The sequence below is a fragment of the Penaeus monodon genome, chromosome 36 (genome assembly GCF_015228065.2).
Source record: "Penaeus monodon isolate SGIC_2016 chromosome 36, NSTDA_Pmon_1, whole genome shotgun sequence".
In the NCBI taxonomy this organism is placed as follows: domain Eukaryota; kingdom Metazoa; phylum Arthropoda; class Malacostraca; order Decapoda; family Penaeidae; genus Penaeus; species Penaeus monodon.
In genome coordinates this window covers 23073259-23100758 of record NC_051421.1, presented here as the reverse complement: position 1 = coordinate 23100758, position 27500 = coordinate 23073259, and the positions used below count along the sequence as shown (strand labels likewise).

At 40.0% G+C, this 27500-nt stretch overlaps 3 protein-coding genes across 3 annotated transcripts in view; all 3 read left to right on the top strand.

Moving 5' to 3' along the window:
* LOC119595860 (coiled-coil domain-containing protein 39-like) overlaps positions 1 to 8727 on the top strand; it is a 10153-nt gene extending 1426 nt beyond the window's left edge. Inside the window, exons 3-18 of the mRNA XM_037945059.1 lie at positions 183 to 488; positions 601 to 822; positions 1035 to 1226; positions 1464 to 1679; positions 1985 to 2200; positions 2580 to 2747; positions 2991 to 3097; positions 3280 to 3427; positions 3569 to 3708; positions 4245 to 4320; positions 5929 to 6088; positions 6423 to 6529; positions 7119 to 7304; positions 7641 to 7816; positions 8126 to 8376; positions 8525 to 8727. Of these exons, the coding sequence (XP_037800987.1) occupies positions 183 to 488; positions 601 to 822; positions 1035 to 1226; positions 1464 to 1679; positions 1985 to 2200; positions 2580 to 2747; positions 2991 to 3097; positions 3280 to 3427; positions 3569 to 3708; positions 4245 to 4320; positions 5929 to 6088; positions 6423 to 6529; positions 7119 to 7304; positions 7641 to 7816; positions 8126 to 8376; positions 8525 to 8601 (2748 nt within the window). The 3' untranslated portion in view covers positions 8602 to 8727. The remainder of the gene's footprint in view (positions 1 to 182; positions 489 to 600; positions 823 to 1034; positions 1227 to 1463; positions 1680 to 1984; positions 2201 to 2579; positions 2748 to 2990; positions 3098 to 3279; positions 3428 to 3568; positions 3709 to 4244; positions 4321 to 5928; positions 6089 to 6422; positions 6530 to 7118; positions 7305 to 7640; positions 7817 to 8125; positions 8377 to 8524) is intronic.
* A 10687-nt stretch (positions 8728 to 19414) lies between these two features.
* LOC119595859 (hydroxyacyl-coenzyme A dehydrogenase, mitochondrial-like) lies at positions 19415 to 26404 on the top strand. Its single transcript, XM_037945058.1, has 6 exons — positions 19415 to 19621; positions 21175 to 21450; positions 21594 to 21731; positions 23887 to 24049; positions 24497 to 24613; positions 26036 to 26404. The coding sequence occupies exons 1-6, from the start codon at positions 19505 to 19507 to the stop codon at positions 26155 to 26157; spliced, it is 933 nt and encodes a 310-aa protein (XP_037800986.1). The 5' UTR covers positions 19415 to 19504; the 3' UTR covers positions 26158 to 26404.
* Positions 26405 to 27427: 1023 nt separating this feature from the next.
* LOC119595576 (probable 3-hydroxyacyl-CoA dehydrogenase B0272.3) overlaps positions 27428 to 27500 on the top strand; it is a 4809-nt gene continuing 4736 nt past the window's right edge. Inside the window, exon 1 of the mRNA XM_037944692.1 lies at positions 27428 to 27500. This exon is cut by the window's right edge and continues 52 nt beyond it. Within this exon, the coding sequence (XP_037800620.1) occupies positions 27428 to 27500 (73 nt within the window).

Sequence of the window (27500 nt, the reverse complement as noted above, 5' to 3'; positions counted from 1 at the left end):
AAAAGGTAAGATATAATAGTAGAGAATTCAGTCATGTGATGTGAAATATTAGAGTACCATATAAGGTATAAATCTCTCTAAAAGCTCCTGAGATCCAAGTTCTTCTATATATTTATAGTGAATCTTCTACTTAATATAAAGCTGTTCTTGATATCTATTATTTTATATCATTATTATTTCAGAAATTAGTTTCTGCTCATCAAAAAGATGTTGAGTCTGAAAGTAAGCAAGAAAAAGCAGCAAGCAGTGAAGCTGATGGAATTTTACGTCAGTGTCGAAAAAAGCATGGAGAAATATCTCATGTCCAGGAAGCATCAGAATATCTAGAATCCCTTATCAATCAGCATCAAAGGGAACATGAAGATCTGCAAAAAAATTTGACTGGTGATTCCAGTCTTTTGAAAGAATTATTGGATCATTTAGCTGAAGCAGATAATGATAACCTTCTCCTTTTGCAATACTCTGCAGAAGATGCTTCCAAAATAAAGGTAACTCATATTTTTCAGATATTATGTATCTTTCAAAAATTATATTATATTTGTGTCATGGTTATTTAAAATAAAAGTTCATATTTTACTAATTATCTATGATCTCATTCAGGAACTTAGCGTTGCCCTTGAACGTGCAAGTGCTCAAGTAGCAGTGACAGAATCTGAGCTCTCCAGTGCGCAGGCAGAAGCAGCAGCATCTCAGACAACATTAGACCAGCTTAGTACAGCATTTCTACAGGCAGCAGCTCATCGTGACCATCTACTTGCTCAGTGGGAGATCACTCTAAATCACATTTATCAGAAAGCTAATGAACAGACACTGTGCATTGAGGTATCTTATACAGTATCTTGTACATTATGGAAACTTTATCTTACAATACACATAATCAGATTACACATTAGGCATTGCTTATTTAACTGATTACAATAAATTTTATATATACTTTAGTTTCATTTGTTATATTAAAAGTAAATATACAATTTAAATGAAATAAAAGTCGTGATAAATCTTATTTCTTAATTCAATTATTTTATTTTTCTTAGGATTCACTAGCAGCACAGCAGAAAATTGGCATCTTACAAAGGGAAGTTGAGCAAGAAAATCAGATTTTAAGACAAGTACAAAGTTCGTGTCAGCAAGTCTTAACTAACATCCAGGTTGTAGATGATGAGAGTGTATTGGTTAACACACACCTGCAAGCAGTGACCACTACAAAAGAACAAATTCAGTCTCAGGTAAAGTGAAATTATGATTTTTTTGTACACTGTTACAAGTTAAAAAAGGTTCCTTTTTAAGTTCCATAAGCTGATAGAATTGAAAATGTTCCAAGAATTAAAATGGAAGACTAACATTTTTGAAACCAGTCTTTTTGAATTTCAGATGAATGGATTTTATATTATAAAGCTCTTCTAAATTAATTATCCTTGTATATTCATTTCAGTAATTTTTTATTAGACTTTCTCTTTCAACAGATTTGGGCTTTGCAAAATGCACTTATAAAAGTTAATAAAGAAATAGAAAGCCTAAATATTCAGCTGTCTGAGCAAAGGTCATTTCGTGAGGAGAAAGAGGCTTTTTATGAAAGCATGGAGCAAAAGTGCAAGAAATCGGAGGAAAAGCTGACTGTCAATACTGAACTTGTAATTTCAGTCGAAGAATCACTTCAATCTTTAGAAGCCATGTTGAAGGTAAGAAAATTATTGGTTTGTGGTATGTTATGAATGTAATGATAACTGTAAGGATCTTATATTTTCTTTACAAAATATATTATAACCATGATATATTTTACTGATAATGGTAACTCTAGAACCTGAATTTCTCTTGCACGTAAGAAAACCAAACTTTTGCCAATTTCAAATACATAACTGGGCTATTCTAGTCTAAAAATCTGTCTTGTGAATTGATTTTTAGGGATATATAAAAAGACATTCTGAGGATCAGATACTTGCTGGAGAAAATTTTGACTTGACTTATATTTTGTCTTGACTTATAGGATGCTGAAGCTCTAGCACGAGGATTAAATAAGCAGAAAGAGAGGATTGTGGAGGCTGAGCAACACCATGAAGAGGCTGTGGCTGAGTGGCACAGGCAAGAACTATTACTGAAAGGAGAAATCACGGCCTTATCTGCAACTAAGGCTCGTAACTTGGTATATATTAAGGAGCTTGACACGAAAGCTGTAAAGCAAAAGGAGGTTTTGCATGACCAGGTTAGTATGCAGGGATGTAAAGTGAAGTAAACATTCACTTTTGCTCTCATTCTGACTCTCACTCAGTCACTCATTCTCTCATTCTGACTCTCTCACTTCTCACTCTCTCACTCTCACTTTCACTCTCAACCACTTTACTCTCACTACTTTCACTCTCTCACTCCTCTCACTCTCTCTCTCTCTTTCTCTCTCTCTCTCACTCTCTCCTCTCTCTCCTCTCTCACTCTCTCTCTTCTCTCTCTCTTTTTCTCTCTCTTTCTCTCTCTTTTCTCTCTCTCTCTCTCTCTCATACTCAAGCACACTGTGCAGAATATTTCTCAACATATATAGACCTCTGTTCAAATTTTAAGGAATTCATCTTTCCATGTTTTTATTTCAGGAACTCAATATTCAGCAGCTCCGACGTAGAATCCATGATCTTACTCATGATAGAAACAACAATGCAGTGGATTCAGAAGAACAAAAGCAACTGGAACTCCTGCAACTTCGCCTTAAAGAAATATCAGTCACAATAAAGATGCTTACAAAACAGTTGACACTTCTAAAGGTTAGTTGATTCATCTTAGTCCTCTTATATTTTTGCTTAATGATTTGAAGAATTGTAAATGCATGTTGTGATAAGTGAGAAATCACATTCTGAAAATCATGTTATTCCCTGAGTAACCTATTGAATGGAAATTATCTTGTTCTGATCTGTTACAGGTCTCTTATTTCCCTTCAATAGTTAGTTTCTCTACATTATAGTTTTGGCATTTATTATATCATATCCTGACCACGGCGTCCATTACAGAATTCTCGATCCCAGGAGCAGACTAATGTGATTCAACTACAGAAACAAAGTGCTAAGATGGAGGCAGAACTAACAACTGTAAAAATGACTAGTGAAAGTGCAGAAAGGTGAGGCATATTGGGGCATACTGAAGTGAGCCAGCGGTTGGTGTGTTGAATCTTTGACTCTCTAGGGAAGCAAAATCAAACTCATTAGACCTAATTCTCAACTGAATGAAAATTTTCCCTTATTGGTTGTTTGAATGTTGAAGGAAACATAACTCCTACATACAACAACTTTTTTTTTTCAGAGAATGTGCCAGACTGTCTAGCAAAACAGAAGAACTAATGGTTGATGTCAGCCTGTCACAGCTGCACTTGCAGCGACGGATGGCACAGCTTCAAGCAGTTATGGCTAAAGTGTCACAGTTGGCAGAGGATAAGTCTGATATGGAAAAGGTAGTGTGCTTGGTCCTTCTACTTTTTAAATAATTTGCATTATTTCATTACCTTTTGCTAAGACTCATGCGTGTATGGACATTCATTTACAGATATCAGTTAGATGCTGAATGTTTTACCAATCATGTATTTATTTTTCAGTTAATCACAGAACAGATCAGAGTTGTGAAAGAACGAGTTGACAAAGCAGATGTCACCCTGAGGGCCTTGAACAGTGAGATGCATCGACTCTTCCTGCAGTTGCATGAAGTTACTTCAAGGATTGATCAGCTGAAAGACAAGTAAGTTCTACTCTATGAAAAAAGATTGAACACTCTTTTTTTACCTGAATCTTTGCTTTCCTTAAGTTAGAAAACAGTAAATGTTATATTAAGCAGGTGATGTTGAGGTACATTGTATGAAAGCTTACCTAGATTTTTTGGTTGGTGTCAAGTTTATAAACATGGTTATGAATTCATTGGCAAATTAAAACATGAGATATCTGACTGACATTTGAACAGTACAAAAGAACTGTATATCCCACACAATAATACAGGATATTTTAAGTTTTATTTGGGGTAATTATATTATTAGATCAATTCAAGCCAAATTGGAATGTTTAAACTTGAGACACGCAAGAAAATAAAAGTTAAGCATTGTTTTTTGTTTAAGATTAGGAGTGCAAATATTTGAAAGTATGAATAGCTGAATAGAAACATTGTTTGTTTATAGTTTATTGTAACTGACTATAGTTGCTCTTTCACATTGGAAGCAATAGGGAAACTATCAATGAAAAGAGACAGCCATTAACAGTAATCTAATTTGTTGATTGTTTCAGACATTCTAAAATCAAGATGAGTCTTGATACACCAGAAGGGGAAGAAGGGGTTTCTACAACACAAGTCTTCTTAAAGGTAACATTGTTGAAATTTTTTTGGTAAAGACTGTAGATTCTTTTTAGAAGACTGCATATAAAGATTGGATATTATTTTTTGGGCTTGTAATTTTATTTCAACTTTCCAGCAGTTGTTTTCTACTTTTTTTCTTATCCTTATCAAAGTGTTTTTCTTTTCGATTTTTCATTTAGCTCTGTAAAGATGTATTGTATCACTTATATCTCAATTTAGCACCTATTAATTTTATTTTGCACATATAAGCAGTGCCACAGCCACCCTCAGACTTTGGGCTGATTGCTTGGCTGATCTCTCCCTATGTTTCATCTGCTATGTTGTGCCAGGACTTTATCTCAGATATTAAGAAAGATAGGTTCTTGATTTAGTTTTTCTTGAATTTTCTCTAACGTATCATTTCTCATTTGACTAACACTTTTGCCTAGGTAATAGTAATTGATGCTGAAATAGAGACATTTACACTCAGTATATCTTTTAAGAAATGTGGTAAGCTGCTCTCACTAAAGAGTGCACAAGCTAAGGAAATGTCTTGCTAATGAATTTGCCAAACTCCAATGCACAATATTTTGGTCATTTGTGAATATTAATACAACAAAAAAAATTTAACTACTGTGTTTTAACTACTGTTTGTAACAACTATTTGATTTACATCAATTAAGGTAGTGTAGTAAAGATAAAAAGTAATCCTCACTTATGCTTCTGGTTTTGCCCACTATATATTTATTGTGGCTCCAAAGGAACATCCCCACTTTATTAAAGTAAAAACATTACAGCATGTTTTAATACTGCAGATTTTAAGGGAACAGTATATAAACATAGCACAGTAGATTGATTAGTAAATCTGATATAATGTCCAGACTGCTTGTATGTATGAATTTTAAATTTTAGGGCAAGTACATAAAACATAGCATACTTGGTTACTTAGTAGATGGATGGAAGGTCCATGTTGTGTATATGCTTGCATTTTTTGTTTCTTTTTGTTTTATTTCTTTTTTTTTTAGAAGTTGTCACCATATTACAACTTTATGGTGATTCATCTCTGCATTTATAGTTAAGCAGCTTAGTTCTCCTTCACTTCTGGTTAATCATGACTGTATCTTCTCCAATGGAATCTGAAAGTGAGTGAATTTCAATCATTGAAAAGAGTTGTCTATATTACTTTGTCTATTTTTATGTTATAAACCAGATTTTTTATCAACCCCACAATACTTTTTGTAATATCTAATGATAAAAAGTTTGCTATTATTGAAAATACTCAAATGGGGAGATGAACTGAAGTTTTTTATTATGATTTAAAAATGTGGTTTGTTTATGGCTGAATAAATAAAAGTAAATAAATGAATAGATAAATTCATTTTATAGATAAATGAAATAATGAATATATGATATATATATATATATATATATATATATATATATTATATATATATATATATATATATATATATATATGTATATATGTATGTATGTACATGTAATCACACACATATATTTATTTACATATACATACAGATATATATAGGAAAATGTTTAACTTTTGTAAATGCTCTTATGATTAAAAGTTCAAGTTTTGAGTAGAAGCATGAGAAATAAAACATATTTCTGTGGCAGGTGGCCAATGAGCGTGCTGGTCTGCAAGAGACTGGTGACCTTCTTGACCTTGAGGTGAGACGTGCAGAGGAGGAGGTTGAAGCTCTACAGCAAATGCTAACTTTAATTAGTATAGAGGGTCAGCAGTACCGTTCACAACTTCATGACATCCTCCATCACAGTAAGTACAGTACATTTACGTAGAGTGGGAAGAACTAGGCTATACTTAATATATAGTATGATGGATGATTTTATACCATTTAGTTTATTATCTGGAATTAATAGCCTTATGAGGATTGTTTTACCCATGATATACTGAGCTATTGCCAGGCACCACACATAGCTGCTGGAGAAAAATATTAGAGGTACAGGAAAAATGCTGTCTACAATTTTGTCTGCAGCATACACTGTCTTTCAAAAGAGATTTGAAGGCTACTTTGGGGCTGTACCTTCTCAGTGACCACAGTCATGGGCCCAAAAAGTGAACATCTGTTTATATGAGTAAAATTTTTCAGGCGAGGAGCAGAAAGAAAGGATTATTCTGGAGGAGAACTTGGCATCTTTAGAAGAGGAGATCCAGGTGTGGGAGACAATGTTAGATCAAGCACAAGTAGGATTGCAGGTATGTAGAAATTCATGATTAACACAATTCTGGATTATTTTGAGACTTGTACTTTCCCATCCATTATTTAGTATGGCATCAGTGTTGACTTCAGTTTAAAGAGTAATTTAATAAACAAAATCAAAATACTGTTATTGCAATTCTTTAAAGATACTGACTTCACCAGTACTGTATTATGAAACTTTCTTTAGAAGATAGTGATTAGATTCATGGATATGGATACCGATGTAAACAATCATTTTGTTGAGAAACTGCATTTCTAGAAATGTTTAGCCTGACTGGTAGGTTTATTTGAATATACAAAGCCAGTTGCTAAAATATTTGTTAAATAATAAATTAATAATTCAACAAAAAAACAATATTTTTTGGGGAAAAAATGAATTTCATGATTTAAACTGCACAGCATCCCAGATATTCACAATAAATGTAATATATTTAGAAAACTAACTTATTAAAAAAAAAAATCTCTATAAAGTCAGACAAAAAAGTACTAATAAAGAAGGGAAAAGTGAAAAAGAGATAAAATGATGGATATAAAATTCATGACATTCATTTTCAGTCTTTATGCATTTATTTATTAACTCACCAGAATACACAAAGCAAGCTTCATGAGGTAGAACTGCAAGTCCATGCTGTAGAAGAACTCCTGAAGGAAAAAAATATTCACATGACGGCAGTACAAAGAGAAACGGAGAGCCACTGCAATAAAGCTCGCCATGCAGCCCAAGCCACGGCCACAATGCAGTGGAGAACCCGTGGAAAATCATTGCAACAGGTCAGTTTCACAAGCATTATTCAGAGAACTGTTCATTGATATTTTTGAAAAATTACTGCCTGCAAAAAGAGTTTTTATTACATTTTATTAATTTACATGTATGGGCCTAACCACTTATATTTGTGAATATATATGTGAATGCAACATTGTACAAAAAACATATCATACAAACGGGAATTCACACACACACACACTCTTACACATTCTCACACTCACACTCACACACACACACTCTCACTCTCAATCTCACTCTCACTCTCGATCTCACCCACAAGGAGATAAAGAAAAAAGGCAAGTAAGTAAACACTACCTTATTTTGTGAAAATTTACTTTCAGTATGACATCGAACTCAGACTTGCACAGGAACGTCTGCGTGCAATAAATTCACTCTTGGGTGATGCAGTCTCACATCATCCTGAGGCCAGGGAATCTGTTGTGATATATTGCCAACAAGTGAATATTCCTCCTCCAGATGTTACAAAACTCACCAAGAAGGAATCATTTGGTTCAAGGTAAGTTAGGTTAATGACAAGGTAATTTACTCTTTGAGGATTAAAAATTCGGAAACAAATATATACCAATTGTATATATGCTTCATTTTCTTTCTATATGGGCAATGAAGTACTAAAGTTCCTTATTATATGATAATGAATATTAAAATTATATGTTTGCAGCTCAGAATTTGGTTTACCAGTATTGTTAACAGTCAAAGTAAGATGATAAACAGGAAAATGTTTAGCTTACAGTTATCAGTTTCATTACTATGAATAGCAAAATTCCAAATATACTTAATACTAAATCAATACCCAATATGTCACTAGGTCCAGCATTGGCACCTTGCATTCATCTCGAAGCAGCAGTGCCAGTCGTCCTCGGAGTGGATCACCAGGAAATGAATCTTGGAAGTCTCGTAGCCATCATTCATCCATGTCTTCACTCCATTCTCAAGACTCTGGCCGAAGTGGTTCTCCTTATCAGGGGCCTCCTGCTCCAAGGAGTAGGAGAGCAAGTAGCACCACTAGACTAGGGATAAAGCCAGTCACACATCCTGGTATAACTGTCCTGTCACCAGGTATGGATGTTGATTTTTATAAACCAGTTTGCAAAAACAACAGAGAAGCAGATAGAAACATTGTGTTCATGACATTATTTTTAAGATTATGCTGAAATGTATTAGGCATTCAGGTAAGACCTTAACAAGGCTTTTAATTCTTTTACAGTTTTTCCTACAAAGGATGTAAAGAGACACCATTATCAAGGCAAAAAGCTGTCCAAGAGACCAACAATGCATCTATAGAAACCAATGACATAATGGATATAAAAGTACTTTTCTTTAAATTTTTAAGTGAATATATTTATATATATTCACTTACAAGTATATAAATATATATACGTGTGTGTGTGTGTGTGTGTGTGTGTGTGTGTGTGTGTGTGTGTGTGTGTGTGTGTGTGTGTGTGTGTGTGTGTGTGTGTGCGCGCGTGTGCGTGTGCGTGTGCGTGTGTGTGTATGTGCGTGTGTGTGTGTGCATGCATGCATGTGCATGATTGTGCATGCACAAATGTGTGCATGCATGCTTGGGCATGTGTGTGCATGTTTGTGTGTGAGTATATGTGTACATGTATGTGTTTTGTGTTATTTGTGTGTGTGTGTATATGTGTGTGTGTGTGTGTGTGTGTGTGTGTGTGTGTGTGTGTGTGTGTGTGTGTGTGTGTGTGTGTGTGTGTGTGTGCATGTGTGTTCATCTGTAGAGAAAGCAATACTTAATGGAAGAATAATGAAAAAGATGACTGATACCTGTTGTACAAAAAGTATTGGGAATAATTTATGCAGTGAAGTCACAAGTTTACAAGTGCAAGTTCACTGCATAAAATTTTCTTGTTTGTACTGTTGTGAAAATAGCACAATCCTAAACCAAAGAGTGCTTTATTTCTAGTTCTTTCTTGGATATTTTATATCTTTCTGGTCTATTCTCCGTGTCTGTACAAATGATTTGAAAGCTTAATAAATATTTTTCAAAGAAAAGAGTACTTGATTACATACCTCTATGAAGAATGGACATGAAACATCTGCTTAACCTTGGAACCTCATTAATACTGTGGTATTGACAATTATCATACATACTCTCTGCTTAGGACCTTGGCTTTCGTAAAGAAAAAATATTCAATTTCCAGTGGCAGATTAATGTTAATGTTGTTTCTCATGGAAGACTCTGGGTCAAGGCACATCAAATAACAAAATGATACACTTTCCTGAATTGAAGCGACTGGGAGTTGAGGTGGCTGTCCTCTCGGAGGTGAGAAGACCTGGTGGTGGCACAATCAGTACGGGTGGGTACACCTACTACTGGTCGGGCTGCAGCAATGATCACCATCTCCAGCGTGTAGCCATAGCCATCTCCAGCCGACTTCAGCCCTCAGTAGTAGAGGTGACACCAGTTGATGAGCATATTGTGGCATTGAGACTGAAGCATGCTTTTGGCTTTCATGTCTTATTGCTGTATACACTCCTACCTATGTATGTAACCTGATGTGAAAGAGGCGTTCTATGCCAAACTCGCATCTGTGGCAGACAACTGCCCCCAGCGAGATATTCACAGATGTCTGTCGGCCCCCATGGCTTGGGAGCTGATCACAGCAGTAAGAATAGCCTCCTTCTCCGGGACTTTGCTAGGTCCCAGCAAATGAGGATCTCTGGCTCCTGGTACCAGCACTCCAGTCCACATCGTTGGCCATGGTACAGCGATACGGGTACAGTGGATAAGGAGATCGACTACCTTGTTAGCATGCGATGGAGGATCCTCCAGAACTGCAGGGTTTACCGGAGTGCCAAGTTCTGTGGCACTGACCATAGGCTGGTTGTGGCTATCCTGCGGGTCCACTTCAAAACTCCTTGTCCCTCCAATGGCCACCCTAACGTGTTTCACTTGGACAGACTAAGGGAGGAGGAGTGTGCCCATGGGTTCACCATGGCAGTCTCTGACTGATTCACAGAACTCGACAACCTGACAGACCCAGTTGCTCTGTGGGAACTCTTCAAGTGCATAACACTCGAAGCAGCCCAGGAGTCCATTGGCTTACGCCTGAAGGCAAGGCAGAATTCCATCTCCCTGGAGACATTAGAGGCCACTGAAGCATGTCGCATGGCTCGGCTGAATGGTAATCAAGTCTTGCGTCGCTCCATGGTGCGTAGGGCTCAGACACTGCTGAGAAGGGACAAGGAACAGTTCATCAGGAATCTTGCTGAGGAGGTTGAAGGCCATTTCTTGGTAAACAACCTTCGCCCTGCCTACCAAGCCCTGAGAAAGCTGAACTCAAAGCCCTCCTCACAGATGACTGCAGTCAGTGGCCAAGGAGATCGACCACATTCTTGTTAGCAGAACTACATGGTTTACCGGAGTGCTGAGTTCTGTGTCAATGACCATAGGCTGGTTGTGGCTATCCTGCGGGTCCACTTTAAAACTCCTCGTCCCTCAAGTGGCCACTCTAACGTGTTTCACTTAGACAGACTAAGGGAGGAGGAGTGTGCCCATGGGTTCACCATGGCAGTCTCTGACTGATTCACAAGACTCGACAACCTGACGGACCCAGTTGCTCTGTGGGAACTCTTCAAGTGCGTAACACTTGAAGCAGCCCAAGAGTCCATTGGCTTACGCCTGAAGGCAAGGCAGAATTCCATCTCCCTGGAGACATTACAGGCCACTGAAGCATGTCCCATGGCTCGGCTGAATGGTAATCAAGTCTTGCATCGCTCCATGGTGCGTAGGGCTCAGACACTGCTGAGAAGGGACAAGGAACAGTTCATCAGGAATCTTGTTGAGGAGGCTGAAAGCCATTTCTTGATAAACGACTGCCGCCCTGCCTACCAGGCCCTGAGAATGCTGAACTCTAAGCCCTCCTCACAAATGACTGCAGTCCGATCAAATGGAGTATTTTGAGTTGTACCAGGTAGACCTCCAACAGTTAGTTTGGATGCAAGCGATGTCACAATGCCACCCATCAGCGAGGAACCTACCCTGACGGAGTTTAGGATGGCGATTTCCAAGCTGAAGAGTGGGAAAGCTGCAGGCATATGTGATATCCCTGCTGAACTGCTAAAGGCTGGGGGTGAACATATGGCTCGGGGCCTGCATACAGTCCTGACTGCCATCTTGCAGTCTGGTACCATTCCCCCTGACCTGTTGAGGGGCGTGGTCATCCCTCTCTGAAAGGGGAAAGGGGATCATTGGGACTGTAGCAACTACTGTGGCATTACACTGCTCAGCATACCAGGCAAAGTTCTCGCCCACATTCTTCTGAAACGGATCCGCAATCACCTACTGAGGCATCAGAGACCGGAGCAGTCTGGATTTACTCCTGGCAAGTCCACAACAGACCGAATACTAGCGCTTCGAGTAATTGTGGAACGCCGTCGTGAGTTGCTTCAACCTACATCAACCTCAAGAAGGTGTTTGACTCGGTGCATCGGGAATCGCTATGAGAGATCCTGAGACTCGGGAATTCCGACGCAGATTATTGGCCTAATAGCAAGCCTTTATACTGGTACTGAAAGTTCTGTAAAGTGTGGTGGGGGTTTGTCGAACTTCTTCCCTGTTAATTCAGGGGTGAGGCAAGGCTGTGTCCTTGCACCAACACTTTTCAACACCTGTATGGACTGGATAATCGGCAGAGCTACTAGTCAGTGTGGAGCAACACTAGGTAATATCAAGGTCTCAGACCTTGACTTTACCGATCATGTTGCTATCCTATCTGAGTCTTTGGAGTCACTGGTGGCGGCTCTTGATTCATTTAGCAATAAGGCGAAGCCCTTAGGCCTAGAGGTCTCCTGGACCAAGATTCAGGATTTTGGGGGCCTGTTAGGGGAACCCGTTCAGTCGATCCATGCTTGTGGCGAGGACGTTGAAGTTACAGAGAGTTTTACATACCTTGGTAGCGTAGTCCATATCTCAGGGCTGTCAGACCAAGAAGTCATTAGACGGATTGATCTGGCAACAGGAGCCATGAACTCGATCAACAAGAGCATTTGGAGATGTCGGTACCTATGCAGAAGGACCAAGCTGCGTGTCTTCAAATCCAGTGGGGTACAGTTGGCAGGACCACGTGTCCAACCGGCCAGGGGCGTCACTTCATGTTATGAGTTGGGGGGGTGAAGGGTAAATTTGCCCTGAAAAAGTAATTTTAGCCCTGCAAATCACGAAAAAGAAAATGCTCACTAGCTCTTTATAAGTAGCTCGGAATGGACCATCAACCAGTATTTATACGTATTTTTGGGAAAAAAAATTTTAAAAATTATAAACCCCAAAAAATTTTGCCCTGCAGAACTAGATTTTGCCCTGCAAAAAGAGGCTTTTTTAAGAGTTGGGGGGGTGAACCCCCATACCCCCCCTTAAGTGACGCCCCTGCAACCGGCGGTTACACCGTGAGACTGGTATGGGACCTGTTACTTGCATATTCCTCTTTCCCTGTGAACGACCCTGCCCATCAGGTTTGTCTTTGGCGAAAAACCCCTGGGTGGAGGGGCCCTTGGGACGACCCGGAGGTTATGGCTTGGGTGCTCGACGAGACCCCCGCGAGGAAATTTGAGATGGGCCGAGGCCCGCCTGGAGACTCGCCTCGGGGACCCTCTGGGTTTAAGCGAAAAGGGGGGTGCGGCCATGCGCCCCCGTCGGCGTTAGCCCCTTGATGATGATGATGATTTTCCTGAATTTCTTCTGCTATATAGGTTATTTTGTTCTTTTTTTTTTTTTATGTTTTTTTTGGGTATGTTGTGAAAAATTGCAAAGGGGGACCCGAAAGTTTTTAAAAAAACTAAAGTACATTTTTTTGGGAATAATTATTATTTTTGGTTCGATGTGACATTTTGAAACTTGATATGATCAGTTGTTTTGATAAAGAAAATGAACTACCCAGAGCATCACATAACTTCCAAAATGTGGTGGAATCAAATCATCTTTAGTGATTACTTTGTTTATTACATCAGGTTTACCCTCACCTTCAACTGTGTGGGATTATTCTATGGTAGTGCAGGTATGTACTTGGTCTGCTGAGCCCTTTTTTGCCCTAAATGTTAGATAACAGAAACAATGTTAATTCACCATTACTGAATTTTAAAAACTGAAAAAATGGAAATGGAAGTGTAGTCACTAAATGGAGAAGTGTATGGGAAATCCAACTTATAAAAAGTTGTGTGTGAGGACAAAACCAAAACTAGAATTTGCGACAGACGTGTATGACTTTTAGCACATATATGGGGGCAAAAGCAAGTCAAAACCACCCCTTCAAATATCCACAGTATGAAATTCAAAATTTCTACCCAGTGGGTCTTTTTTCTCTGTGCAAAAAATGTGTTAACATGAAAAAAGGGACCTGGGCATGTGTTTTAAAAGAAGACCTGGGAAACGGGTCAACTGGCTGTGAGTGAAGGAGCGGAGGAACAAGCCAAGAGAGACGGAGTTGGGTGCTGCTCCTGTGATGACCTCGTGTGTGCCTTGTGACCTGATATAACTTTGTGTTGCCCTGTTATAAGCTGTGCAGTGTGACATGCTGGTTTCCCCCTGTATTGTGCCTATAGAAAAGTGTACTGGTAAATAACTTGTGTAAATAAAGGAAAGACTGTCATTTCGTGTTTATTTCGTGCCCTGCCTCGCCAAATGGCGTTTCCCCTCCTGGTGTTCTGGGACGCTGTGGTGCTCGGTGCCTCTTGGAGCTGTTCAGTGTTCACGACCCTGTGGATAACACGCCGTCTGCCTAGCCTGCCTTGTGTTGGTGGCAGAGAGACGAGGCGGCCGGCGTAACAAATGGTGTCAGGAGTGGGATTTGTGATATTTGATCAGTGAGACGCGCCGATTTATCATGTGGTCCAAAGATGGCGGCAGCCATGAGGGAAAGGAGGCTATGACTGAGGCAGGCACGAGTGAGGTGAAGCCGAGCCAGATGGACCTGATCACTGCCATGCTGGCCGGTATGAGGGAGGAAATGGCACAAAGGGCAGAAGAGCAGGCACAGAGGGCACGCGAGCAGGCGCACCATCTCGTCGAGATGCAGGCAAGGAAGGCAGAGGAACAGTTCTGCCAACTTGTTGAGGTGCTACAGAGCAATCTTGCATCTGTGAAGATGGAAACTCAGCAGTACACCGACAAGGCCTGCAACAGCGTGAAGAGTGAACTGATGGAGGAGGTGCAGACTCTGAAGGGCGAGGTTCTGGCAGCAGAGGCCAGAGTGTCAGATTTACTGGGGTCTGCCTGGGGTCCGTGGCAGGAAACCCCCGGGCCTCGCAGCGTCGTGTCGCAGCCAGTGGTCGCTGCAGAAGGCTGGGACCCATCGGAACCGCTCCCTTGGGTATAGGTGGCGGCAAACTCGGACCCGGTCAACCCGCCTCGTTGCCTCCCTCACCCCCTTCCTCCCCCCCAGGTGTGTTAGTTCACGGCACGCGTTCTCCACCCTGCAGCCCCTCGGCCTCCAGACATTCTGTGAAGCGTAAGCCAGCTGAGTACGACGGGAAGGTGGCCTGGGAGGCATATGTCGCCCAATTGGAAATGCTCTCATCTGCCCAGGGCTGGAGCCAGGAAGAGAAGGCCCTGCAGCTGGTAACAGCGCTAAGGGGCCCCGCGGTGGAAGTGTTGGGGCATCTGCCGGCATCTCAACAGGCCTCTTACACCAGCGTGGCAGAGGCTTTGAAACGCCGTTTCGGGCACCACCACCAGGCCGAGGTATATCGGGCCCACTTGAAGAAGCGGACTCGTGAGCGTGGCCAGACACTGTCCCAGCTGGCGCAGGATGTGGAGGCGCTGGTAAGGAGGTCGTACCCTGCGGCTGCGGAAGAGATGATTGTGGTCCTGGCCCGCGATTTCTTTGTTGACGCTTTGCAGGACCAGCAGCTGCAAATCTACGTCAAGCAGGCACACCCTGAGGACCTGCAGGTGGCGCTGGCGAGGGCCTTGGAGTTCGAGGCCTTCCTGAAGGCAACCAGTGGCCTATGGCCAGCTGCTCAGCCCCACCGTGACCTCCAGGGCCGGAAAGCTAAAGTCGCTGAAGGTAGCAGAGGGTCAGCTGGCAAGGTGGTTAGGGCGCCTTGAACAGTACAACTACCACATCGTCCACCGCCCGGGTCGTGTCCATTGCAACGCTGACAGCCTGAGTCGACGCCCGTGTGAGGCTAGTTGCTCACACTGTGTCCAGAAGGACTCTGTTCCTGTGTGCCTCCGTCTGCAGGTGCTGGAATGTGCCACTAAAGGGGATGATGAGTGGCGTAAGGCACAACGTGAGGACTCTGACCTTGCTCCCATTGTCCGGTGGCTTGAGGTTCTCAGTGGACGCCCCAGTTGGGAGGCCGTGGCTGCGGAGAGCCCCACCACAAAGTGTCTGGTAGACCAGTGGGAAACATTACGAGTGGATCAAAGCGGTTTGTTAGTGAAGCGCTGGGTGCAGTTGAGTGAAGTGGACAGTGACACGTGGGTAGTTGTAGTACCCAGAGCCATGCGTGCTGAGTTGCTGAGGGAATTACATGCCGGTGTTACCAGTGGCCACTTGGGCGAGAAAAGACCCTGAGCCGTCTCCGTCAACGCTTCTACTGGGTGGGCATGAGAAGTGACGTGTCTGAGTGGTGTAGAGCATGTGATGTGTGCAGTGCAAAGAAGGGCCCCGCTAGAAAGAACCGTGCCCCGTTACAGGTGTACTGTGTGGGAGCACCCATGGAACGGGTGGCAATAGACATTGCTGGTCCGCTGCCTCTCACGCCACAAGGAAACCGATACATCTGTGTGGTAATGGACTATTTCTCAAAGTGGGCTGAGGCATATGCACTACCCAACCACGAGGCCGAGACCGTGGCTGGCGTGTTAGTGAATGAATTCATTACCCGTTTTGGTGTGCCTTCTGAACTGCACTCTGACCAAGGCCGTGAGTTTGAGTCACGAGTGTTCCGTGAGTGTTGCGAGCTGTTAGGGGTGCGCAAGACACGGACGACACCCCTCCATCCACAGTCCGATGGTATGGTGGAGCGGTTTAACCGTACCCTTGCTCAACAGTTAGCCAAATATTGCAGGGAAAGTCAGGAAGACTGGGACGTCAAGCTGCCCGCCATGCTCATGGCCTACCGGTCTGCTGTGCATGAGGTGACAGGCTTCACACCTGCCCGACTCATGTTTGGCCGTGAGCTCAGGCTACCAGTGGATTTGGCCACAGGGCGGCCACCCGACGTGAACTTGCCAACTGTCACATCCAGCTATGCAGTGGCACTGCAGGAGAATCTGGCGGAGGTGCACCGACGAGTGCGTGGCAAGCTCAAGGTAGCCGGCCATGCCATGAAGGAGACCTATGACCGGCGCATGAGGGAAGTGAGGTACAACATAGGTGACAGAGTGTGGCTGCATAACCCGCGTCGGAAGCGAGGGCTCTCGCCGAAGCTACAGAGCCCCTGGGAGGGGCCATACACGGTGGTAGCGGCCCTCTCTGATGTCACCTATCGAATTCGCAGAGGGCGAAAACGACCGTCTGTTGTCCACGTGGACCGGCTGTGGCGTTACCATGGGCCAGGAAGCTACTCCTGGGGCCATGGTGAAAAAGAAGATGAAGTTAGCCCCAGTAGCGGCGATGAGGACGTGGCAGACGCTGACCGAGATGAGGACGAGCATTTGGACGGTGAGGGCGATGCAGCAGACGTCAATGGTGACCATGAGCCAGGTCTTGGGACAGGAGATATCCCTCTGGGTGCCACTGCCAATCTACCGCCGCCCACACCTCCTCCAGAGCGACCCCAGCGAGAGCGAAGAAAGCCGCGCTGGATGAAAGATTTTTGTGTTTCTGAGAACTGATTTTATTTAAATTTTCTGTAGTTTGTTTCAGGTTTAGATATGTCAGAGCAGACGGGTCGTCTGCTTGATAGGGGGGGATAGTGTTACGCCAGTGAGTCTTTGTCTCTGTGCAAAACATGTATTAACATGAAAAGGATGACCTGGGCATGTGTTAACATGAAGGGACCTGGGCAAACATGATGCAACTGGCTGTGAGCGAAGGAGCGGAGGAACAAGCCAAGAGAGACGGAGTTGGGTGCTGCTCCTGTGATGACCTCGTGTGTGCCTTGTGACCTGATATAACTTTGTGTTTCCCTGTTATAAGCTGTATCGTGCAGTGTGACATGCTGGTTTCCCCCTGTATTGTGCCTATAGAAAGTGTACGGGTAAATAACTTGTGTAAATAAAGGAAAGACTGTCATTTCGTGTTTATTTCGTGCCCTGCCTCGCCAAGTGGCGTTTCCCCTCCTGGTGTTCTGGGACGCTGTGGTGCTCGGTGCCTCTTGGAGCTGTTCAGTGTTCACGACCCTGTGGATAACACGCCGTCTGCCTAGCCTGCCTTGTGTTGGTGGCAGAGAGACGAGGCGGCCGGCGTAACAATATTAAGTTGATAATTCAAAACATCGGTACCAGTAAACTCGCATTTCCTCTATTAGAGTTTTGACAAATAGGTGGAATAAAGCAGAAGCTATACTTCAATAATTACATTCATAATTACAGTTGTTTCATCTCTAGTTGCAATCCTCATTCTGATAGCATACAGATTTCCAGGGTATAAGTCACCTTGGAGAAATTTGTACCCTGGAAAATATGTACTGATCAGGGCTGGTTACTAGTAAGGCTTAATCATTGAGTATTTGCAAGCAATTGGAAGATCTGAGTGTGGGCGAGACCTGAGACTTTATGTAGATATTTTGTTTGTAAACATATCATTTGATACCGATTTATTCCTTGCTTAGTGAAAATGTTTTAAAAAGTAGTAAGCGTATCATATATTTGTCGATTCCTATATTTCATCAGCTTTCAGTTGCAGCCGATGTGCTTTTAACTTAACGACATTATATGATTAAGACATCGGTAACATTAAAGGTTACCAAGTACAACAAAACAGTTTCCATACTGTCGAAATAGATGTGCATAATCATGGTAAAAGTCATCGCGGATTTTCAGTCGAGCTTCGTTGAGATGAATAAATGCGTCATCATCACTACTCGCGAGGCTATGTAAGTGATTACATCCGTCTCTCTGTATTGTTATCTATCCAGATGTATTGACTGTATATGATATATATATTCCGGCTGCCCTTATCTCTCTCTAAGTCCTGATAAACAAGCGATATGATTTGAGGATGGGGAGAGCAAGCGCACGGACAGAATTGCGACGTTTTCTCGCGCTATCATAGAATTTTGTCTTCTCAACGATTACTGATGCAGATTATCGTTTGTTTCTACAATCATATTATCTAGAAATATGTAGGCTAATTATTTTACTTTTTAAAAATCATTAATTGTTTCTCTAAGTTGTTCAATCAGAAATCTTCACGTATGGTCCTATTTGATTTAATTGATATTCATGTTCATATGAGTAATTGCGAACCCTTTTGTTGGAAGAAAAGGCAATACTTTCTTTTCCCTGTATAATCGAAAAGTTAAGGAAATAGTAGAATTCTAAGAGTAGCTGTACAAGCCACTTGGAGAAGTAACTGGGTCTTCAAAATGAAGTTTTATCGTGAATTAGGATAGGTCTATCGTTATATATTGCATCATATTATTGAAATTGCAATGTACTGGTTGTCTCATGTCTGATTACAAATATCCCTCGGTGTATGTATGTTCCTCTAATGTTCATTGAAATTATATATGTTATTGATAGGTTACCTTCGTATTTCTGTATTTTTGACAAGTGAGCCGTCAGCTTTGTAGCATTTTTTTTTTTTTTTGTAGCGCAGGCTGCCAAGTGATAATAAAATATCACAAAACGAAACTAAACTTCACTCGAACACAAATTCCCCGTTAACAGTTTTTTCTAGAACAAAAGTAAATTAAATGGAAAAACAACAACAACGAATAAGTATTAAAAATGCAAATAAGTATAGAAATAAGTAAGAAATAAGTATTGAAATAAGTATTGAAATAAGTATTGAAATAAGTGAGAAATAAATCAGAAATAAGCATTAAAAATGTACAAGTATTGATATAAATAAGAAATACACAAAAAATAAGTACCGCAAAGCAAGTACTGAAGATGCAAAAGCAGGAAGGGAAGACCCGAGTGAGAGGCGACTTGGCAACACTTGCTCCCTCCTCCTCCTCCTCCTCCTCCTCCTCCTCCTCCTCGCAGTCGTGGATCAGTCGCGCTGTTGGCAACACTTGACTCCTTTGCTCTCCTCGTTAAATAGCGCAAAAAAAAAAAATGTCTTTCTTCACGGCTCTCACCACTAGGACTTTCTCCAGCTCGGCTAGGATGGCAGCTGCGATTAAGAATGTTACCGTCATCGGGAGCGGGTTAATGGGCGCAGGTATTGCTCAGGTAAAGCATAGAGGTGATATATTTTTTTTTATTTAACGTAAGAAATTTTAGAGACGGAATTTTGCCGGTTGAGGAGGAGTGACGAGGCAGAAAAAAAAGACGCTTTTTATTTTCTCTTCGGTTTTGTCTTTAGGAAGAGATGATGGATAGAATGAATGTTTATTTTATGATTGAGTTTTGATGGCATGTGTAAATGGTGATAAAGCGATGAACGGTATTGAATAATGAACTGTATTTTTTTTTATACACTGTAGGTAGGCCTAATGCGTTTTCTTGCTGTCCAGTGTTGCTATGCAAAACATGGATGTAAAGTAAGAATATGAGGAAGGGTGAATGAGCCTAGTACTTGGCCAGAGGTCTTGTTATGGCTTGTATCTTCCAAGCTTCCTGCTGTCTCGAAAAGGGTGTCATAGTGACTCTGCAAGGCCCCATAGTTTACATAATAGGTTCATGGATAGTGAGGCCAAATATCAGATTTTTGGGATGTAAGCATGTAAGAATATGATGAATAAAATGACAATTTAACTAATGCTAGGCCTGTTTTACAAGTTGATAAAACCGTGGCTCCCAAATTGGGAACCCAGGGTGGCACTTAAGGGTCCCTCATGACTCCAAAATGAAAATAAGGACATAAGTTGATTTTTGGCATTTGGCTCCAATTACAGAATCTCCATAGTAGGGTATCTTGCAGTGGATATTATGCAGACTCAGATTTTAAAATTTTGCTTGGCAACTGTTAGTTTGTATTAGACTTTATTCTCAATTTTCTAGTAAGTTTGGTAATTCCTTACAGTATGGATGCACTCGCCAGCCAAAGTCACTAGCTCCACATCACAAAATTCATTTAAGAGCCTAAGTTGCCATGAATTTTTGTGTGGACTGCTGGAGGGGAGGGTTGATAAACTTTGTCTTCACTTTGGTATGCATGTCATGACAGACTTGAAACTTTGGAGGACTGAACAGACTTTGACTCTGAGCAGTGCTTTCCGCAAGCTTTTTCCTTTATTTGTGGTGTTACTGTCCGTGTCTGCAGGTTAAGATTCAGTTTGCCCTACCTTAGTATGTCCATGCCATAAAGATTAACCATAAGTTTTATTTGGACACGTTTATTTTACTTTTGAGTCGTGGTAATCTACAGAACAAAGAACATAACCTCTACTGAAAAAGTAAATTCATTTAGGGTTAGGGGTTTGAAAGATGAGTATTGCAAGAAGAACCATTTTGAATACCAGCACTAAAAGTGTTAGGATCACTGGTATTGGATCCAAGTTGGTATTGTATTTGTACAGTGGTTTAGATTCTTTTTATACATTAATTAAGTTCTTGTCATTTCAAAATATAGAAATGGCCAGTTATATTATGTGAAAAACACAACTAATAAACAAACTAATTGCTTAGCTTTATTTGAACAGTCAGGTCTTTAAAAGTAGATCATAGTCATTTATAAATAACAATTTGCTGACTTGTTATTAAATAGTAAGGATTATGCATTGTACAGTCTTTTTTGGCTTGATATATAAACGGTAAGTTTATTTTTTAACATCTCTCATCAGGTGGCAGCCCAGACTGGCCACACAGTGACCATGGTTGATATTGACAAGGCAGCTGTGGAGAAGGCTGAAAAGAGAATTGCTGCATCAATTCAAAGGGTTGCTAAGAAGAAATTTAGCAGCGATGAAGGGGAGGCAACCAAGTTCATCTCGGAGGCACTTAGCCGTCTGAACACTTCCACAGATGCAGTTGCCTCTGTGGGCTCGGCTGACTTGGTTGTGGAGGCTATTGTGGAGAACATTGGGGTCAAGCAGAAGTTGTTCAAGGAACTAGATCAGGTTAGTTTTCCATAAATCTTTCATTGAACCTGTGTGATACATGAAACACAGGCATATTCATATGCTTGCGTTGGGTCTTGCATCAATGATGATTTTAATTTGGTAAGAGTTTATTTTACACAAGTTACTTTTCATTTTTCCAGGCTGCTCCAGAGCACACCATTTTTGCATCCAATACCTCATCCCTTCCTATTGGCAAGATTGCTGAGGTTACAGATAGGAAGGACAGGTTTGGAGGCCTGCATTTCTTCAACCCTGTGCCAGTGATGAAGCTCTTAGAGGTATAACACTTTTGCTCTGAATCAGTAAGGGTTTTCATTGTGGGATTCTTGCTTGTGTGTTCTAGTGGTCATTAATGTGGATCTTGACTAAAAGAAGTTTTAATTTGAAAAATAACAATATTTGTATATACCACTATATAGGGGAAAATCTAAAACTTGAAATAGTAAATATACATTGGGTATGGTTTTCCTTGGGTAAGATAAAAAAAAAAAAAAAAAAATTAAGGTCAAAGAAATACAAAGGAGCTGTCAAGGTAAGAAACATTTTTGCAGTTTGGTTTATTCCACAGTGAATTGATGATGAAGTTGGTTCAGTTATTTCTGTCTGGTCAATTCCATAAACGTGTTGATAAATCTTGTCTATAGAATTGGGTACTGATTTGTTGACATCTGTTTTGTCATACTGTCCCGTGTCCAGCATTATTTATGTGGATATAGACTACAAACTTTTTATGATGTTTACGTTGAATGTCATTTTTTTTTTTTTTCTAATATTATCCTTTCTTTTCTAACCTCAAATACACAGGTGATATGTGCATATATAGATACACACACACACAGACACACACACACACATGCTTATGGACACATGCTTCCTTTTATTATATATTCACCTTCCTCGAGAAAGAAAGAAGGAAAACAGTTAAGTCATGAACCAGTTTGATGGTCTACATTCACTGTGGAAATGGTTACCCGAGTCTAATTTTGCATGCGGAATGAACATTTTGAAGGCACGCTAAAATATCCTTTTGCACCAAAGGAAGAGGAGTTTACAGCAGTGAAGTGAAAAGGTGAGTTTTTTGTTATTTTGTTTGCAGTATTTAATTAAAACTAAAATTGTTCTATCTTAAGGTCCCTAATTTAAAAGAGAAGAAATAAGGTGGAGTATTCGTGTAGGTAGTTGGATTTTGGAAATGTAGGAAATTGGCATCTATTCCTGAGCCAATAGTGAAAGAATTTAAGGGTATAAACTGCAATTGTTCAGTTTTAACAAGTCTGACCTAGGATTTACAAATCAGTGTTCACATATTTGGAATGCTTGCAATTGTATATTGAAAATAGTATCAGACAATACTCAAAGCCAAGGTACTTCAAGACAGGTTTCTCCACTCCGTCTTGATACAAAGCCTAGTTGGCAACTGCCGAGCTAATCCCTGCCCCTTTGGCTTCATTCATTTCAACTATAAAGATTTCTTGTTTTTTTTTTGTTTTTTCTTGGATTGCTTTCCAATAATTTTTATAGGGTTGTCATTATTTTCAAAGAGGATATACTTAAACACTTAGCATAGATAATCACATAGATTGACTGCGGCAAAACAGGGGAGGAACAAATGATGGCATTGCCAATCAGGGTGTGCCATTAGATCTCTGATATAGTAGGATAATTGTTCATACAGTACTTGATATTGTTATCATTCCTGAAGTAAAGTAAAGATTCTAGTTTTATTTATAAAATGGTGTTTCATACTATAAAAAGCCATTGGAAAAGTATAGAGGAAAAAAGTCTTTTATCATTTTTATGTTCTATAGGCTAATGGAAGTAGCGCTACCTGTCTTCTATGTACCTTGCTCAAGGTGGAGTGCAATGAAATGCTGGTTAAGGTTTGATTTGTATAACAAAGATGTGTAGGTATCTTTAGCTAACAGTTATAGAAATGTGGTTAAATAAAATATGGGATTAGATTTGAGTCTAGTTACAGCAGAAGAATTACTGAAATCTAAATAAAAGAAAAAGGTTTTGTATCATATTCTAGTCTGTATTCTTTACTGTTTTAGCTATGTTCATTTTCTTCAAAATGAAGAGCCAGTTGCCAAAAGGAAAATAGTTCCCAGGAAGATGTGTGAAAGTGTTCAAACTTACTGTAAATTCAGTAGGATTTTATATTACTGTCAGCAGGTTTAAGTGAAAAGGTATGCTTTTCCTAAGTTAGGATTTTGAAAGAAAAGACAAAAAAGGAATTTGAAATGTAGTTTCACAGGGGAATAATAACTCTTATGGTCTGGAAACAAAAAAGATGGAGTAGGTAGGTTTGCCACGGAACATATATTCCTTGATATTAAGACCTAGTTGTAGGTACTTCTGATTACCTGATAGTATGATATAATCTATTGGAATTTAAGGTATCCTGATTTTAACTTTATGTAACTCTTACAGGTGGTGCGGATCCCGGAAACCTCTCAGAACACATATGAAGCCATGTGTGCATGGGGAAAGAACATGGGCAAAGTGACTGTTGAATGCAAAGACACACCTGGATTCATTGTCAACCGCTTGCTGGTGCCTTATATGTTTGAATCTGTTAGGATGCTAGAGAGAGGTACAGCTGCCTGATTGGTGCCTTGTAATCCTTGTTTGACATTCATGGTGCACACATACTCTTTTAACAGAATGATTAGGTTTAGTGTTCAAAAATATTTTCATTCACCCTTTGGCAGTGATTTATAGGGGACAGTTATTGGGTGCCCAAATATGAGCTTGACAATCGCTCAAGCATTTAGTGGCATACACTGATATACTCATGTCCTTGAAAGACTTTGCCAGAAACTTTACCCTTCATTCCAAGTGTTTATTTGTGAAACTAGTTCAGTATTGCCACAAATTCTGGCCAGAGTATTTGTGACATCAAAAACTGTAAGTGTTTTATGAATGAATAAATTTGAATAATTGTAATAATTTATTTTTATGTAATTGACAGCAGTAATGTTTGTCACTGTAATATTTAAATATTTCTTCGGTTTTAAAACTAAATTAAATTTAATTGCAGGAGATGCAAGTGCCAGAGATATTGATGTAGCAATGAAGCTTGGTGCTGGCTACCCCATGGGACCTTTTGAGCTCATGGATTACGTTGGTCTTGACACTGGAAAATTCATTGTTGATGGTAAGTACATGACAAACTGCTGGCTGTGTAGTACTAGTCTTTTTAATGTTGGCCTCACTTGTTAAGTTTAAGATGTTCATCATTTGCTCCAGTAACATAAGGAAGTTGAAATTGGACTTATTGGACTTAGACCCTTTTAAGTTTATCAGGAATGGGGATTACTATGCTAGCTGATCTGCAGTCTTTGATTCTTTTATTATTTTGTTTTAATTTTGAGGTGATAGTAACCAGTATCTTGTGGCACCTTGCATTTGCTGGAGGCTGAGAGAGGATTTTCTCTACATTTAGGAAGAGGACTGCTTCAGACACTGAATTGAAATTCTCCTTTACTTTTAGGTATTAAGTCTGTCTTGCCCCTTCTTTAAATTCCTCAGTGTATCACAAAAAATGTTGTTGGGCAAAGGGAATTGTTGGTAGTTGTTGAGTATTTTGCTTCAGAAATGTATATAGTGCCTTTTAGATATTATCAGTTATTATTTATAACAGAATAAATATTTATGGACATGCAGAAAAATTGCATCAGATGTGCAGGTTATTTGGTTTCTTTCCTTTAAGAGTGGAGGGTGATAGATTTTAGTACATATGTAAATTAAAAGTTAGCATATAATATGTACTTTTCCAGTGTCACTGATGTAAATGATACACAGGGAAATATATTTACATATCAATATATTGATTTTATTCATCTAAAAACTCCAAGGGAATATTTATAAAAGAGGACATGTGACACTGCTGATCCTTATCCATTTGTGGTGAGAGCTTAGTGCCAGAAAGGCAGATTAGCAGCTATGCCACCATGTGCTAATGTTTATTTGGTTGGTAAAGAAAATTGACTTGAAGGGGATTTTAATTGTATGAAGCCTAGAGAGGGAAGGGGCACCGAATAACTGACAAAAGTAGTTTTCCCATCGAATACTGGAATTGATCATTATTTGCCCTAATCTTAAGAGATGAATTTTCTGTCTCTTTAGGAACTTTACCAAACATGTACCCACCCATTGCAAGACAATTAGCATGCCCCTAGTGGTGGGTGAAGTTTTCCTTGATTCTCTGTAGATGTGGCTTATTTTACAGGGCTTTATTTGGTGGGTTACCAAGAGTGGCAGCAAATGTGCCCATGATTAAGCGACTTTCAAATTTCTTAGTTTTCATAGATAAGATGGATGTTTTCTTCAGTTTTGATGAGGACTGTTGTTGTTTTATCAATTTTTTTTTTTTTTTAAGAAGAATGGCTTTAGTAGAACTCCCAAGGAGTTCTGTTTGACATTTTGCCAACTTTACTAGGTATAAACCCAAAATTGATAGAGGAATGGATGTTGCTTTAAAGTGCAGTCATTTTTTTAATGCAATGAAATATGATAAAAAAAAGTTCTAGTAAATATATTGAAAATCCAACAGGTGATATTTATTTCTTCATTTTAGGTTGGGCTAAGGAATACCCAGATAACCCACTCTTCCAGCCTTCTGAACTTTTGAACAAGATGGTTGCGGAGGGCAAGCTGGGTGTAAAGTCTGGAGAAGGTTTTTACTCTTACAAGAAGTAAAAAAAAAGCAAGACTAGCCACACCCAGAAATTGTCAAACGAGTGATGTAAGGAGGCAAGATGAACACTCGTTTGAATTTGTCCATAATACTGAAGCAGGAATATTCTGTTATGCATTTTCATGCAATACTAATAGTCGTGAATCTGTACGGAATATTATATGTTTTTCTTGTAAGATCTATATGCACATCAATGCAATATTGTTAATACTGTATTTGTACTTTTAAAAATTAAAAAGATATTTTCTATTAAGTGTCTTGCTTCAACCATGTCCTTTTTCATATGCATGTGAAAAGATGAGCTAATGATGCATAAGCTATAAACTTATTACTTTTTTAGTCAGGGATAGCAACAGAACAAATAATTATCTTGGTATCTAGATGTAACAAATTGCTTTGTCTGAAGAAAATTGCAATCTGTCTAAATTCCCTTTCAAATCTCGAATTCCCTGGATGTTTTACAAAACCATTTATATTTTATGGCCTGGTAATTTTTGACCAGGTAACTTAACAGCATTTTGTAATGGTAAAAATGCTAAATCAACATGCACTACTTACAGACTTTAGGTTTCTGTGGGATTGCCTTCCCACTGATTCTCACTAGTCTTTAAGTTTACAAATAAGTTAACAGCAATTCGTATACCATGGTATTGCATTGCTGTACACAAAGTATGTTATTGTGTTATAATATTAAGAATATAATGAGCTTCCAGATGTAGACACACTGAATGTATTTATGGCATATTTTCTTCTTTCCTTTACCTCCTTCTTCATCCCCTTCTGTCCACTTATCCAAATAATTAATTTTTACCCTTTTTGATACATTTATTTGTTTTGACCCTTAACCATTCTGGAAATCAACAAACATCACCTAATTGAAAAAAAAAAATCCATACCAGGGGGCTTCGCCCCCAATCCCCACCCTTTCACTATATTTTGAGTACGCCAATAATGATCTTATGTCCTCAGCCCTCGCCTCAACTAATTTTGTATGGTCTTTTCTCCTCCTTTTCGTTTCTTTTTCTTCATTCCGCTTTTCTGTCCACTTAATCTTAATCGTTAAACTCGTTTTTGTTTTTGCCACTACTTCTTCATAATGCTTCCGACTCCCTGAACTCCTTCTCCTTCTAAGAACCATTACCCTATACTATATCCCATCAGCTCCCGTTCCCTATCCCTTTCAGTACCATACCACCCGCTAGTACTGTTCAACCTATAACTTTAGCCTAATCATTAACTCGTTCCTAACCCTTTTCGCAACTCCAATTAACCATGGGCTGTATGACCTTTGATGTCATAGAGCACTTCCTTACCTGGGGGCTTTGCACCCAAACTTCACGCTATC